The sequence below is a fragment of the Dicentrarchus labrax genome, unplaced genomic scaffold, assembly GCF_905237075.1.
Source record: "Dicentrarchus labrax unplaced genomic scaffold, dlabrax2021, whole genome shotgun sequence".
Taxonomy (NCBI): Eukaryota; Metazoa; Chordata; class Actinopteri; family Moronidae; genus Dicentrarchus; species Dicentrarchus labrax.
The window spans coordinates 9,813,552-9,828,665 of record NW_026136717.1 but is presented as its reverse complement, the minus strand read 5'-3'; the positions used below and the strand labels follow the sequence as shown (position 1 = coordinate 9,828,665).

Here is a 15,114-nt window from a genome sequence, read left to right as displayed (position 1 = left end):
ACAATGTGGCTCTGTGGCATCTGTACGAGTAGGACTGTAATAATAGTGCAAAACTATGAATAGTGCGAAACGTGAGAGAGTAATGAATTCATCTCTTTGTTCCAATTGCAGTTCCCTCCCAACCAACTGACTTCAAAGGAGAAGCCAAATCTGAAACAAGTATTTTACTTTCATGGATCGCCCCAGCACAGACTGGACAGGAAAATCAGATCACAGGATATGAACTTATGTACAAGAAGCGGGATGACAAAGAGGAGGTAATTATTTCCTGACTAATTTGGCAACCCATTAGATTACTGTATAAGAAATGAAATACTCTAAATCACACAGTAACCTATTATTAAGTACTAGTTTGATTTTGTTATGCAATTGTTTTATAATGTGGTGTTATGAAGTTAGACATTTGTTTGCGCTTCCCCACAATATTAATACCAATAGCTACTACCGCCAATGAATAAGTCGTATATAATAGCAAACCTGTAGGATTAAATTATTCTAATTTAATGTAATTCTCATGTATCTACATGATACTGCACATAAAAATAAAGTAAAATACTGTAAAAAGAAATTAGTATATTTCCTTGTATAACACAATTACAAGGCATCATTTACAGGTCCAATGTTTTAATGTATATCAACAATATTTATGTTAAGTAGGTAAGCACAGCCTAATAATAATTTTGTAAAGTTACACGACAACACATAGTAATACTAAAAAATACATTCATATGACTGCATAACTGGTGTTTGTAGAATCAGGAGTAGTTTATACCGTATGACATATCTGTCATTGTAAACAGAGCTTGAGAAGAATGGGGTTTACAATGCAGTTTGTCAACCACTTTAAAGTGTACTAAACTAAATGTCACATAATTTATATGAAAGACTAACTTGTTTCAATTCTGACAGCAAAAGATGATATCCTAAAATGTTCTTTTCATATCAGAAAGGGAAGCATGCTTATATTCATTTTGTATTTGGAACTCCCTCTCTATTTAAAAACTGACAATATGAAACTTTCCTCACAGAAACGTATCAGCTTTGAGCCGACAACAACATACCTGCTGAAGGACTTGAAGCCCTTCACTACTTATACTTTCCGGCTGGCTGCCCGTAGTAAACATGGAGTTGGAGCTTACACCAATGAGATCTCTGCAGAAACTCCACAGACACGTAGGTCTTCTTCCTTATCTGACAGAGTTCAAACTATTTGGGAAGGAACACATTTTCAAATGCATTCCAAAATTTACATGCGTTGCAAAATCCAAAAAGTACCAAAAATGTCAGGAAGGTCCTGAGCACAGATAAAGCAAATACAATTTTCTTTTGAGGGTTCATGCATTTGAAAAGATGTAAACATTTGAAATAGTAAATAAGTGTTATGAAGTCTACCTGACCATGCAGTATTCACTTTGAAAAGGTTGCATGGACAGGGTACCCAGGCTTTCCTGTGAAGTCAGGAGACAAGGTTACAAAAACTACCCCTCTCAACCTTTGTTGTGCAAAAACAGTCTTGACTTAAATGAATGATAAATCCATGAATTATTTATATGAATGCCCACATACGCGTTACCCAATGGTTTTTTATAAATGAAAGGGCATTTTAGGAAGCCTTGTCTCTTGACATTGCATGTTGGCCAAAAATAAGAGAATACAGAATTTTTGAGACTGAGCTTTCTATGTAGCTACGCTGCCAAGAACCACTTCTCTGGACAACAAAGGGATTTTCCCATTTTTGGCATTGACGTGTATATTCAATTCAAATTAGAATTAATAAAGTTGCGGAGTAACGATATCATAGAAAGCTCAAAACAAGTATTGTCTCTGTAGTTAGGGTTATTTCCACTCAAAAGACCTCAGATTTATGAAACAGGTAGAAATTGAAAAATTTGATTTTTTTAAATTACGAAATTTAACTAAATCTAGTGCAATTCAACTCGCTTGAGAATTCCCCTCGACCCATTAGTGACACAACAGAACAATGAACTGTATTATTTGACTTTGCAAATCTAACATAATTCTGAGGTCTCTGAAAGACAAGGGCAGAGATAAGGTGGGTATAAAAGCTCAGAAGTTCAAACTCTACCTAGATGTATGTTCCGAGGTAAATGAAGTTAATTAAAAAGTGCATGCCAATGTTATCAGAATCTAATAAATCAGTCATGTCTCCTTGGGAAGTTCTCTGTTGTACAATCAGGCTTTTACCACAAACCAACAGGCTTCGGAAAGGTTGGTGAAAAATACAACATTTTTCTTTTTTAAACTAGTTAAAGCATCAACCTTTATGTTTTTGGATTGATGGTAACTGCTTGCCAAATTTGTCTTAGTTATTACTACATTTATTTTGGAATGGTTTATCTTAAATTATTTCTAAAGTAGTTTCAAATAATTTTAGGTTTTCATTGTAGAATTAAAGGTTCTCAGAACTGGTATATTAGGACATACGTATGATTTTTGTTCCCTTTTGTTTTTATAATCATTTTTTTCACCACAAAGGTAGGTTACATATGTTGAAGCTGTCCTTTTTTCCAATCAACGCCTTCCATTCATCATCAGTGTATACACTTTTGTTTTGGTCTTTGCCTTTTGCTTTGTCTTTATTTGTGATGTTTCATTGATTTAAAATACTTTTCATTTACCCACGTAAGTCCTTGTGATTTTTCCTCATTTTGTGTCATTTTATTTTCCTCTTTTTCCTTTGTCAATTCTACCATCATCACCCCGATCAAAACAAAAACTGAAACTCCTTTAAAACAAAAACCCAACTGAATGAACGGCCTGACCAAACACAAAAACCCTGCACAAAAACCCAACCCACCAACCAGATCCCTCAGGCCCACCTCAGGAAGTAAGGTGCTATAGCTCCAGCTCCACCAACATCCTGGTAAGTTGGCGGCCACCCCCAGTGGAATTACAAAATGGGATCATAACGCAATACAGCATCCAATATGCTGCGACTGAAGGGGAGGACACTACTGCTCATCACATCTCCAGCATACCCCCGGAAAGCTCCCAGTACCGTTTGGAAAACTTGGAAAAATGGACAGAGTACCATGTGACGGTCACTGCTCATACAGATGTCGGGGCAGGACCGGAAAGCTTGCCACAGCTCATCCGCACAGAGGAGGATGGTATGTTCGCTAAAACAAAGCTCCTGCTGCAAATCCAGTCTACCCTCTTAACCTTCCCAGTCAAATACTAACAACTATATCTACAATTCCCTCTTCTTCTCTACCCCCTCTGCCTGCTTCTAATACGACTGTCACCCCTTGACACTTTTAGACCCATTTTGGACTATGCACTCTTTTCCCTAAACAAATTGTGACTCACTTTGCGAAAGCACCTTTTTTTTGGCTTTTTTCCTCACGCTGCTCAATTTCAACACATGGTATGGCATTTTCAGCTGCAGGCCTCCAACTTCCAGTCCCAACTGTCATTTTTGAAACTTTTAAATATTCTCTGCAGTGTTTTGAGTGGCAGCATTTTTATATAGCTCACTTTTTTTAGGAACTTGGCAAAAGGACAAGTTCTGGACAGTGGGAATAACAAAAGGTGGAAGAATTTTTTGAAGGCCATTTTTTAATATTTTTTTCCCCCTCATGTGATAGAATCATTTTTTATTCATTTTTTCCTTGCTCCATAGCCAAAATTCTTGTAGTGCTTCAAGCCTTTGAAACACTTGAAGCCCCCCTTTGGCTCCACTTTTCTATTTTGGCAAAACACATTTTTATTCCATGTTTTAAAAATCCACTCTACCCATTTTTAATGTTTCAAGATTAGGTCAGTTGTCAGACCTGTTTTTGCTGTTGTTTTTTCCCCTTACCATTGTTGAAATATTGATGTCATGCAGTGCTTGTTGCAGTTTGCTGCACTTTTGTGATTTTTTTTTGTCACTGCAGCATTTTCCGCAACGCTTTTGGGCAAGACTTAAAAAGAGAGTGAAGGGGGTTCACTATAATTTTGACCTTTTTTCTTCTATCCCATGATGTTCCTCCAGTTCCTAGCGGGCCACCTCGTAAAGTTGAGGTGGAAGCTGTCAACTCCTCATCAATTAAAGTGATCTGGCGTTCACCGATGCCCACCAAGCAGCACGGTCAGATCCGAGGGTACCAGGTGCACTATGTCAGGATGGTTAATGGGGAGCCCACAGGACAGCCAGTCATCAAGGACATCCTGATTGATGATGCCCAGGTACAACACCCTCCTCAGCCAGCCACCTCATCTCTCAGACACATAGTATCGCTTTCTCTCTCTCACCTTTACATGCACTACAGCAAAGTCTTTTATTTGGAGTGGGAAAAACATATATCAGTGATTTAACTACTGACTAGTTAACTATTTTGTCACTGATTACAATTTTACTGGATGCAGAAGTTGGGCATATATCTCTGCAAGTCTATACATGATTATTGTTAATTTTACTAGTTACTTTTATCAACAAACAAATTTATTTAGTGTTTGCAGACAAACTGTGGGCGTATATTTTCTCACCAGTTATTAGTGTCTGTACCTGGCCTTATTTGTTGTCTCTTTTCTCTCCATATTTGTATATCATAATCAGTGGGAATATGATGATTCAACTGAACATGTGAGTAGTTAAACTTGTTAAAATTCTAATCTTCTTTTCCCTTGCTGTTATCCTCTGCATGAATGGCATGTGTCTTTTGTGCATTAGCTATTCAGAACCTGGTTTCAAACATTAGCTTGAGTGCTATTTCAACTTCTTAAGATACTGGCCTTAAAAACTGCAAATGGAATCCTTTACTAACATTTTGTTCACAGTTCAAATGAAATTCAACTGACCAAATAGCAAATACCTTAAAGGTTTGAATTCTATTAGTGTTTACCGATGAAGCTATTTTGTTGCATACCAAAGAAACGCTCTGCCAAGCCTATTTATTTACCAAAGCTTATCAACACTATCTTTTCCCACTGAAGCATGCCTCAATTTTAAGTATATGCTGAGAGAATGTGTCTGTTGTGTCCTCCGTGATGATTATGCTGAATATCACATCTCACTTTTATCTATGCTTATATCTGCAAATCAGCCAGTGAGTGTCCTGTAACTAAAGTCCTGCATCTTTACAGGAAATGATCATCACAGAGCTGCAGGCTGAGACCACATATTCAGTTACTGTGGCAGCCTATACGACAAAGGGCGATGGTGCCCGCAGCAAGCCCAAACTGATCACCACCACTGGCGCAGGTAATGTAACCCCCACTGCTAACTATTCTCCTGTGGTTCTTTTTGATAATATACTAGATTTTCATTTAAACTGAATGCCTGCTTTGTAAAGCTGTGAAACTGCAGCCAATGAGGAAAAAAACACCAGGCAAACATTCTTGTCATCAAGTGTGCAAAGTGTGAATGCAGCTAATTGCTGTCTCATTTAGTGCAATAACTCTTACCCACTGGTGTGAAGCAGAAATGCTAAAGGCACTTTCAAAATCATGGAAATGTAGAGAGAGTAAAAGAAAGACAAGTAAAAAAAAAAAAAAAAAAGACACCCAAGTTCAGCTCTTGCACTCTTTTCTTTTTAAAGTGTTATGCTACAGTTAAAGTACTTACAAAGACAGACAGATAGTAAAGCGACTGATACTGAATGCCTGTCAGTATAAAAAAAAAGCATATTTGTAACACGTTGTCACTTTCTCTCTCTCTCTCTCTCTCTCTCCCTCTCCCTCTCTCCCTCTCCCCCCCCCCTTCACTGGTTATGTCTTAGTTCCTGATAAACCTCGGCTAATGGTCAGTACAACCAACATGGGCACAGCTCTCCTCCAGTGGCATCCCCCAGCATTAACCCATGGTCCCCTGCAAGGCTATCGCCTCCGTTTTGGCCGCAAAGACGTGGATCCTCTGACTGTCATTGAGTTCCCTGAGCGAGAGAATCACTACACTACCAAAGAGATCCATAAGGGAGCCTCATACACTTTCCGCCTTTCAGCGCGCAACAAGGTTGGCTTTGGCGAAGAGACAGTCAAAGAAGTCACCACAAATGAAGGTGTACCAAGTGGCTACCCTCAGAGCATTACAGCAGAAGGTGCCACCACCTCTACCATTCAGGTTAGCTGGCAACCTGTTTTGCTGGCAGAGCGAAATGGCCAAATAGTGAAATATGCTCTGCAGTATAAGGACATCAACAGCCCACGCAGTCCCTCAGAACTCTTCATCACTGCACCAGAATCAACAGTCATCCTGGATGGCCTTAAGGCAGATACCACTTATGATATTAAAATGTGTGCCTTCACCAGCAAGGGCTCTGGTCCCTATAGCCCAAGTGTCCAATTCAGGACACAGCCTTTGGATCAAGGTAGGACCAGTCCCTGAACCTTTTTAGCTCTTTCCCTTTTAAATCAACTTTTCCCTGCACAGCCCTTTCAAATCGCAGCAGCTTCCTCTGAAAGCCTCAAATGGCAGAAGTTGTCAAAGTATGGAATCAACCAGATGACTTTGGTATTAACATATTGTCCTAACCCTTAGTCTCCCTAATCTAAGAATGATTTAAGAAACTCACATGGTGTAAGTATGTATGTCTCTTTGTGTCTTGTCAATCAAGCAAAGGTCAGTCATTAATTTAAGAGTTGGTGTTGGTAAGAAGGTAAGAGGACAGTGTTGAGTTCAGTGTAATACTAATTTCAGCCTGGTTTTGAAGGAGACATTCTCAGGTAAGCACTGGTGTGGGACCATTGGCACAGATAGTTATGAGAGGATGTTTTGTGTCTAAATCACCTGCTCCCCCTTTCTTTTAGCAGTGTTTGCAAAAAATTTCCACGTGAAAGCTGCCATGAAGACATCGGTGTTGCTGACCTGGGAAATCCCTGACACCTACAACCCAGCTCAACCTTTCACTGTGAGCACTGCCTAGAAAAATATAACATCTCCATATGCATTGATGTACTATACATATTACTCGGACCCAAAAAGTATTCAGTAAACAATCCACAAAAATGTCTAAATGAAACAAACTCATTCGCATACAGATCCTCTACGATAATGGGCAGAGTGTGGAGGTGGATGGGAAGCTAACACAGAAGCTAATCACGGGTCTTCAACCTGAGACACAGTACTCCTTCCTCCTGACCAATCGTGGCAACAGTGCTGGAGGTCTGCAGCATCGTGTGTCCACCATGACAGCCCCAGACGTCCTCCGCACCAAACCCTACCTGATTGGCAAGACCAACTCAGATGGTATGGTGACTGTGGAGTTACCATCAGTGCAGACATCTGAAAGAGTAAGGTGAGTAGAGATGATCAAACTAAAGGTGAATTCTAATTGCAGGGCTGCCACTGAAATGCTGATGATTCAAATCAGTAGTCGAGAAGCCACCAAATCAATGCACTTTTTTTGCCGCATCATTGTACACAGAGTTATGCAGAAAAACAGCATGGATGGCTGGAAACTTTAACATACCAAATCTCGTAAAAATTTCGAGTTAATGCGTCCACCGATTGCCGCCTCTGAGTTAACTTTAAATATCAGATACGGGTACTGCCAACTTACATCAAGCATAATGATTTGACTTTATAAAAATGACTCGTTGGATGTGTGACTTGTAAAGACATCAATATGGTGCAGTGGAACTGTCAATCGCTAATGTCCATATTAAGGATGATTATTTCTTACTGATGCATTGTGAATGGAGATAAACAAGTTAACTTGATAGCTGACCTTGTCAGGGATAATTCTTCCAAAACAGAGTCATTTATATTCATCCCTAGATTTCAGTGTAATATGCACTTCACCTCAGTCATTACACACTGAAGCAGCCCGGCTCATTTAAGTGCACTCCTCGAAGCCCTGTAAAATCTCTTATAGCCTTTCAACAAAGCCCAGGGTTGTCAGAAGGCCAAGGAGCACATCCGATTGTAGACTGACGCTTCAAACCCATCTTGGGTTTTTTGATCTTGCTGGATACACTTGGTCCACTTTCTCCCATGCCAGAGCTTAAGCTAATTAGGTTCCCATTAGCCTGCCACACTGCCTTCCTGGCTAACTCTAGCTAGTGCAGTGCCCAACCAGGAAGCCCAGAAAACTCTGGCATAGGCCGTTATCTCTCCTGCCACCCTGATGAAGGGATGAAAATCCTTCTAATTCTGTATCTTCTTTGTGTTCACAGAGGTCTCCTAATTAGCCCTCGGGGGGCCTCAGTGAGGTGTAGCTGTATTGTCTGACTTCTCTGAACATGCTTAAATAAAATATAAAATAGAGGAAATGGTCCTAATCAAGTTATAAAGAATTGCGAACAGCATGATTATGCATCCCATCATTCCCAATAAGCAGACCACCCTCTCAGTACATGTTGACATGATGGTCACTGGACAAAGCTGTATTTGTTCTTGCTGTCAAAACCATTGTCTTGCAAAACAACTGGTGAACTTGTTTCTTAAAAGTTTCAGTGATGTTTCTCTAGAATATTAATATATTGTACTTTACATGTTATTTTCCAGGGGATATTACATCGTGGTAGTACCTTTGAAGAAGCAGCGCACTGGCAAGTTTTTCAAACCCTGGGACAATCCCGATGAGATGAATTTGGAGGAGGTATGTTCAAAAGGTTGAGCTTCTTAAATAAGAACTCAGGAAAGAAAACAAAAATATGTCAAATTTCAGTTATTTTTGCTTTATCCAGTTATTGTACCTAGCTTCTTAACAGGGCATACGTAACTATGTGCACATAGCACACATTTCTTTTCTCGAAACTGGAAAAATAAGTTGAGGCAGTTAAGAGGGCAGGAGGAACAGGAGATGAGTCTCACTGATTGACGCAAATAGCTGCAGAGAGCACTGTTCATATGGAAATCAGAACATGAAGTAGCCATCAAGAGCACTGCAAACTCAACCCCCATCCCCACCCCCACCTCCTCCTCCTCTTCCTCCTCTTTGTGTCTGTGGTAATTACCTGAAGAGCTGCATCAGGCCTTCATGTCTCTTCTCATTCCAGGCAAAGCTAGGCTACTGTGTATGCACAAAACACTTGACAACTTTTATATTTAGCCGGTTGAGATAATTCAGGAGCTTCTGTGCATTGCAGGCATGATTAAATGTATAAGGAAGTGAAAGTTTTATCACTGTGTATTTGTAAGCTGCGATTACATTTCAGGTATTCCTTTAGATGCAGTGTCAAATATTGAAAGCAAATCAGTGCAGCATATACTGTTAGTCCTTTTGGAGAATTATAGCTTCTTTTGAAATTGTGAGTTTTAAAATATTTCTATTATATTAATATATCACATGTCTTGGAGGCTGAAAGAAAACACACCGTGTCTCATCTGGCATTGGCTTTACAGCTCATGCCCACAGGCCCATGTCTGTAGCCTTGACCGATTGCCCAAAAGTCGCCCCTCTGTCAGAATTTATTTGTTTGTCAATATTGGCACTCACCTTTTCACAACTTTTCCCAAGGGCAGCTAGATTTAGCCGTGTTGACAGGAGAGATGATTGAAGACATTATCGGGCAGCACCAACAGCCCCGCAGCCAAAACAGAGCACACACAAGAACGCACGCACTCTGATGTGAATGACAGGCGCACATACACACGGTCATGCACACAAGTGAGAGATATGAAATCAGACGCCCAAACAACTAGCCAGGCTTAATTAGCATAATTATGATCCACGCTTTGTACTGGAAGTTTAAAATCAGATGGTACGGACTTGTATGAAGGGCACGCTTTGTCTGTTTCTTTCTGCCTGTTGGTATTATTATTGTTGGTTGGAAGAGGAAAGGTGGGATTTTTGGCTCTCACACTTATCGAGTAGACTTTTGGATAAAAAAAATGTCTGTGGTTTGATATGTGATAATTCCCTTTAAAAATTGGCAGTGGCATTGGAAAAACATTCAAGTGTTTTTTGGGAGAAATCCCTGCCAATTACATACTGTTTTACCCTTTTTAAGATATCATTTGAACCATTTGTTGATACATAATGTTATTTATCCTAACTTTGCATATCTTTCATTCATATTTAAGAGACATTAAATTGGTTGTACGTGTTAATCAAATCTAGCGAAAAAATCTCCCTAGATTCTATTTGTCTACATCTAGTTATCTCAAGCTAAAAAACAGTTTCTGATTGTATGAAGAAAAAAATGATTGAGCTCTGTAAATTAATTCAGTCTCTTTTTTTGTTTTTACTGTTTGACGCTGTTGGATAATCCTCAACTGTTTTATATGCTGGAAATCCACACAATCTTTTAATTTCACAATCTTTTGTAGTAAAAAAAAACAAATATGAAATAAGTCATTGATCTTTTCTGTTATGTTCTGCCTCTTGCAATCAGCATTTTTTCAGCAATCAGAAGGGAGAAAAAAAAAATCCAAGATAGACTGATTTAGTTTGTGCAGATGCGTTTTCATGTGTGTGCTGGAACGTGTCCCTGTGTGTTATCAACTGTCTGCTTCTTACTCCTCACTGTAGCTGCTGAAGGAGATAAACCGAACAAGCAGAGGCCTCCGTTTCCGGAGGCAGGCAGAACCCAAAGCCTATATCGCTGCGTACTTCAAAGACCTGCCCAAAGAGTTCACCCTCGGAGATGGCAAGATCTACGGGGACTTTGAAAACAAGCAACTCCAGAATGGCCAGGAGTACATCTTCTTTGTGCTTGCTGTTCTGGAGATGTCTGAAAACGTAAGTCGGAACTCTCATACATGTATTATCTCAGTTTTATCTATGTGTCTCATATTATACTTGCAGTTTAGCTCAAGACATGAGCTTGCTTGCCTCTGGGCTTATCCTGTGCCAGCGATCTCAGGTCCTTTGTGCTAAAAGCTGTACATGTTAATAAACAGACAGGGTTAAATCCACTGCATCGTGGTGGAGGGTCGGAGTTTGCTTCTGGTTAGATGTGTTACTCTGAGCCCTTGTGAGGCTTTGACTTAAAAACTTAAAGCTGCAGCTGGCCCAAGAAGCTGACCCTCGCTGCTTTAGGGAGAGAAACCCCTTAAGACCTTAGCTGATCGCAAGAATACCTCGATAACAGGGCTCCTCTTTAATTGCGTCCTACGTGCAGTCCACCTTATCTCCGCTGCTGCAGCTAGTGTGTATGTGTGCACGTGTCTGTCTGGATGGAAGACCAGAAAGCTGTATGATTAGGCAGCTGCAGGAGTGATGATGGATTTGATGAGCTGCAGGGTCTATAGTCCTTCCTCACACTCTCTCAGCTAACCCCGAGTTCAGGTAGAGCAAAAACGATAATGACGGACGAAGGGAAATCTCTAATTTGCCCACTGAAGCATATATTTTCTTCCCAGAAGACCATTTTTTATCTCCTCTTAGAATGTGAAATAGTTCAATCAAGGCTCCTGTATAGGAAAGATATTGAAGATCATTTTGATTGGCCAAACTGCAGCTTAGCTGAAATTACACAGCAAAACTTTGAATTGGCTTTTAATTTCTATTGTTGGTCATGCGGCCTTTGTTCAAGTCTTGTTAGAAATGTACTGTAGTGGGGATAAATTAATTGAAGTCTTCCAGTAGTGGTTTGAATATCTTTGAGCTCCTTAAATAAGTCTGGTTAAAATGTGTCCTTCAGCCTTCAGTTCTGGATGTTGATGTAACTTAAGTTGAAAATCAGCTTCATCTGTGTCAAAGGAACAGTGTGACACACTGACAAGAAAATAGCTTAAAAATCACCAGATACTAGATAAAATGATGGAATAATGAGCAGGATGAGGTCTAACACGTAACACAGATTCTAGGATAGAATATTGATCAGTGATTTGTTTTTCCCTGGCTCAGATCATGTACGCCACAAGCCCCTACTCCGACCCGGTTGTGTCAGCTGACATCGACCCACAGCCGATCATTGATGAGGAGGAAGGCCTCATCTGGGTGGTTGGCCCTGTGCTAGCAGTTGTCTTCATCATATGTATCGTCATTGCCATCCTCCTCTACAAGAGGTGAGGATATTCAATGATAATCTGCATATAAAATTATAAATATAATAAATAATAATTATTTTTCCCACCAAGTGATGTAAATGCACAAGAATTACCTTAACACTTAATATGAATACTGTGCATACATTGGCACACATTCACTGCAAGGGGATGTTGCAAAACATGTTCTATATGAACATCATTACATATTGATGTGCCTTTAAAATTCATGTATAGCCATTCAACATTTATGTATGACAACTGAATATTTAACATTCATGACAGCAGCAAATTACACCATATAAATGTACAATTAGCACATTTGAATGCTAAAACTAAATGTAAGATTTTAACTAAAAGCCTGAGGCGCATCCACGACCCTCACTCTGAGTATCACAAGCACACTCTAAATCTCAAATGAGTAAATCCAAGCATACCGCTACCAAAGCTGCCATCAAATGCAGACGCCCACAATTCTTCACGCAGACACGTGCGTTGACTGAAAGTTAATCAGACACATCCATCTACCCCCCCTGCATGCACGAACAAGCACTCGCAAACACATGTAAAACTGTAGGAAACACTTGCGGTAGTGCACTTTCACACTGAATCAAAACAGCCTTTTTGTCTGAAACCCCCTAGTGGTAGCGAGACCTCGTGCTGTCACTGCTCATCAGTCAAGCGTAGGAGGGGAGAGCTGTGACTATCTGCTTCATGTCACTGCATGTGTGTGCAGCTTTAGAAAGGCCCTGGGGCCTGGGCAAGCATCCGAGCTACCGCAACCCCTCCCCTATTACTACTATCCATTCCACAAGAGAGAGTAGCTCTAGGTCCAGACTCTGACCTTATGCCGCGCTGTCACACACATGCACATATCTTATATGTATGCGTCCACGCAGGCTTTTTCCGTCCTTCACCATCGAGTTTCTCGTCACCTTTTACATTATTTTCTGCAGAGTTCAGTCAATCAAATGTCCAGTCCTAAGCAGAATTTCACAGTAGTCCTCAAGAAGTAATTTTTGGATGGTAAGATTAGTAAGTGAAGAGTCAGCACAAGCCATAATCAGTAACCGTACCAATAGTGAAGACAAGATACATCAATGGCAATGTAATGTAAGAGGTTTATGCTTACAGCTTTATTCTGGCTCTCTTTTACACCTTATTGTCCTTGGATTCCATTCATATCAAGTTTTGGGTGGATAGTACAAAGGTGAATTGAAAGTGAACAGAGAGCGTGTGTGCGGAGGGTTTCAGAGTTTCCAATTGTGGCAGGTAGTTTTACACATCAATTACCAAGCCAGTGTCACCGCTACGTTAGGGAACATTCGGTGCATAACCAGAAGATATTTCTCTTGTCGAGATCAATTTTTATGTGACAGAGTGCTCCTCTTGTGCAAAGCAAAGGGCAACAACCATGTTATGTTGGGCTCTGGGAAAGGACATGGGGATAACAATGTGCAGCTTAATCAGAGAGAAACATAAATCAGAGTAAATTATACACCTACACGTAGAATAATTGAAGTCAAGTTAGGTCTGCTACCCAACCAATACATTGTGGAATTTTTCTAATAAACAGGTTTTTAAAAAATGGCAAAATACATTTGGATGCAGTATAATGCATGATAAAATTATGATCCCTAAAGTTGTTTGCATTTATACCACTTGCATAGATTTTGAATATGCATAGTTCTTGATTTTAATAAATGCAACAGTGGTAGACTTGCAGGAAAAGACAGCCACAGCAATTAGGATTCAAGAGATGACTTTTATGCTTGAACAAGAAGCAATCAGCTGAAACTGCTCGAAATAGCAGAGATACAATGTACAAATCTTGGATGCACCTGGGAAACTGTAGTATTTGAAACAAAGAGCCCCAAGGCGGCATAATTGAGCATAATCTCTGAAGTGAAGCATCACTAATCTTGCACGTAAAGCAAAATTGAGATATGATTGGTATCGTTTGTCTCTTATGCAGTCAGTCATTCGCTTATTCTACAGGAAAGTTTCTGGAATTCTCCATTATATAAAGCCAAAGGTCTTACCACCTAATGTTGTGTCGATATTTCTTTTCTTGCTGACCAATGGAGCAGCAAACCAGACAGGTAAGAGTGAGAAGGAAGCAGAGAAAAACTAACTCCCTTTAAACCTTTCCCTCTCCCTGCACTGTACATATTATATCCAAACATATCAAAATTGGTTGCCTGGAGTTGATGTCATTTGTGAAATCATACTATGTGCTTAATCAAATGTTAAACACATGTTACTTACTTTTATCAATGCACAAATCTTTTTCTATTTCTAATAAACTTTAAATTCACAATGTCAAAATCTCCACTATATTTCCATTAGACTTTGTAATTACTGTTGACCTCCTCCAAAACATGGGATCCATGTCAGTGACCAATGTTGCAGTCAAACCGAACTGCCGTCTATGAAATTAACACTCGATTCATACGGCATCTTTTGTCAGAGGTGACAATGTTGTTCACTAAAAATATGTGAAAAAGAGATAAAACGTCACAGACAGATATAGGAATCTGCATTCAGAATACTGGAAAATAAAGTAAAAAAGAGCAGTACAAAAAAGAATATTCTACAACATTCTGCAACTCAGAACAATAGTCCTGTATTAAATTATACCTTTGTGTATGTATATATATTGTTGTTTTTTCAAATACAGTACCAGCACCATGATAGTGCAATCCAAATAATACCCTTAACTTTGGCTTCAAAATGACTGTAGAGTTGAATTGACACCCCATCTGACACTATCATTGAAAAGTGAACATTAGGCTTCGCTAAAGGTAGTATTTAAAGGGCTATTGTATTGGATTGCATTATACTTTGAAGTGTTGATGTTATTTAGTCCACCCCCTGCAGCCCTATGTACTGTAAGAATGTAGTGCTGTCGCCTCTTTAATTACATATTTGCCTGCAGTATTTATTAGACCACAAGGCAAGCTTTGAGGTTATGCAGTTGTACAGAGTTTTGAGCACCAATAGAAAAGTTCATCAAAAATAATTAAAATGTGCTGTTTGTTCTGCAGAAAAAGAGCAGAATCTGAAGCTAGGAAAGGCAGTCTCCCTAACAGCAAGGAAATGCCGCTGCATCATCCCACTGACCCCGTGGAGCTTCGACGTCTCAACTTTCAAACGCCTGGTACGTATTCCAAAGGAAGCCAGAGACGTTCATCTCCTTAACTGTGAATTTACAACTGAATATTGTGAAAAGGGAT

At 39.7% G+C, this 15,114-nt stretch overlaps 1 protein-coding gene across 40 annotated transcripts in view; it reads left to right on the top strand.

Annotated features, from left to right (window-relative positions):
- The window catches only part of LOC127379623 (receptor-type tyrosine-protein phosphatase delta), a 353,106-nt gene that overhangs the window by 313,761 nt on the left and 24,231 nt on the right, over nt 1-15,114 (top strand). For 9 of the 40 annotated variants that reach the window (XM_051429444.1, XM_051429474.1, XM_051429443.1 and 6 more), the window contains 14 exons: nt 112-257; nt 1,029-1,173; nt 2,826-3,131; nt 3,998-4,191; nt 4,562-4,588; nt 5,089-5,206; nt 5,724-6,311; nt 6,751-6,851; nt 6,982-7,238; nt 8,450-8,543; nt 10,419-10,628; nt 11,739-11,899; nt 13,966-13,980; nt 14,926-15,038. In XM_051429444.1, the coding sequence (XP_051285404.1) occupies nt 112-257; nt 1,029-1,173; nt 2,826-3,131; nt 3,998-4,191; nt 4,562-4,588; nt 5,089-5,206; nt 5,724-6,311; nt 6,751-6,851; nt 6,982-7,238; nt 8,450-8,543; nt 10,419-10,628; nt 11,739-11,899; nt 13,966-13,980; nt 14,926-15,038 (2,475 nt within the window). The remainder of the gene's footprint in view (nt 1-111; nt 258-1,028; nt 1,174-2,825; nt 3,132-3,997; nt 4,192-4,561; nt 4,589-5,088; nt 5,207-5,723; nt 6,312-6,750; nt 6,852-6,981; nt 7,239-8,449; nt 8,544-10,418; nt 10,629-11,738; nt 11,900-13,965; nt 13,981-14,925; nt 15,039-15,114) is intronic. The other 31 variants (XM_051429446.1, XM_051429442.1, XM_051429471.1 and 28 more) reach the window with 10 other exon arrangements.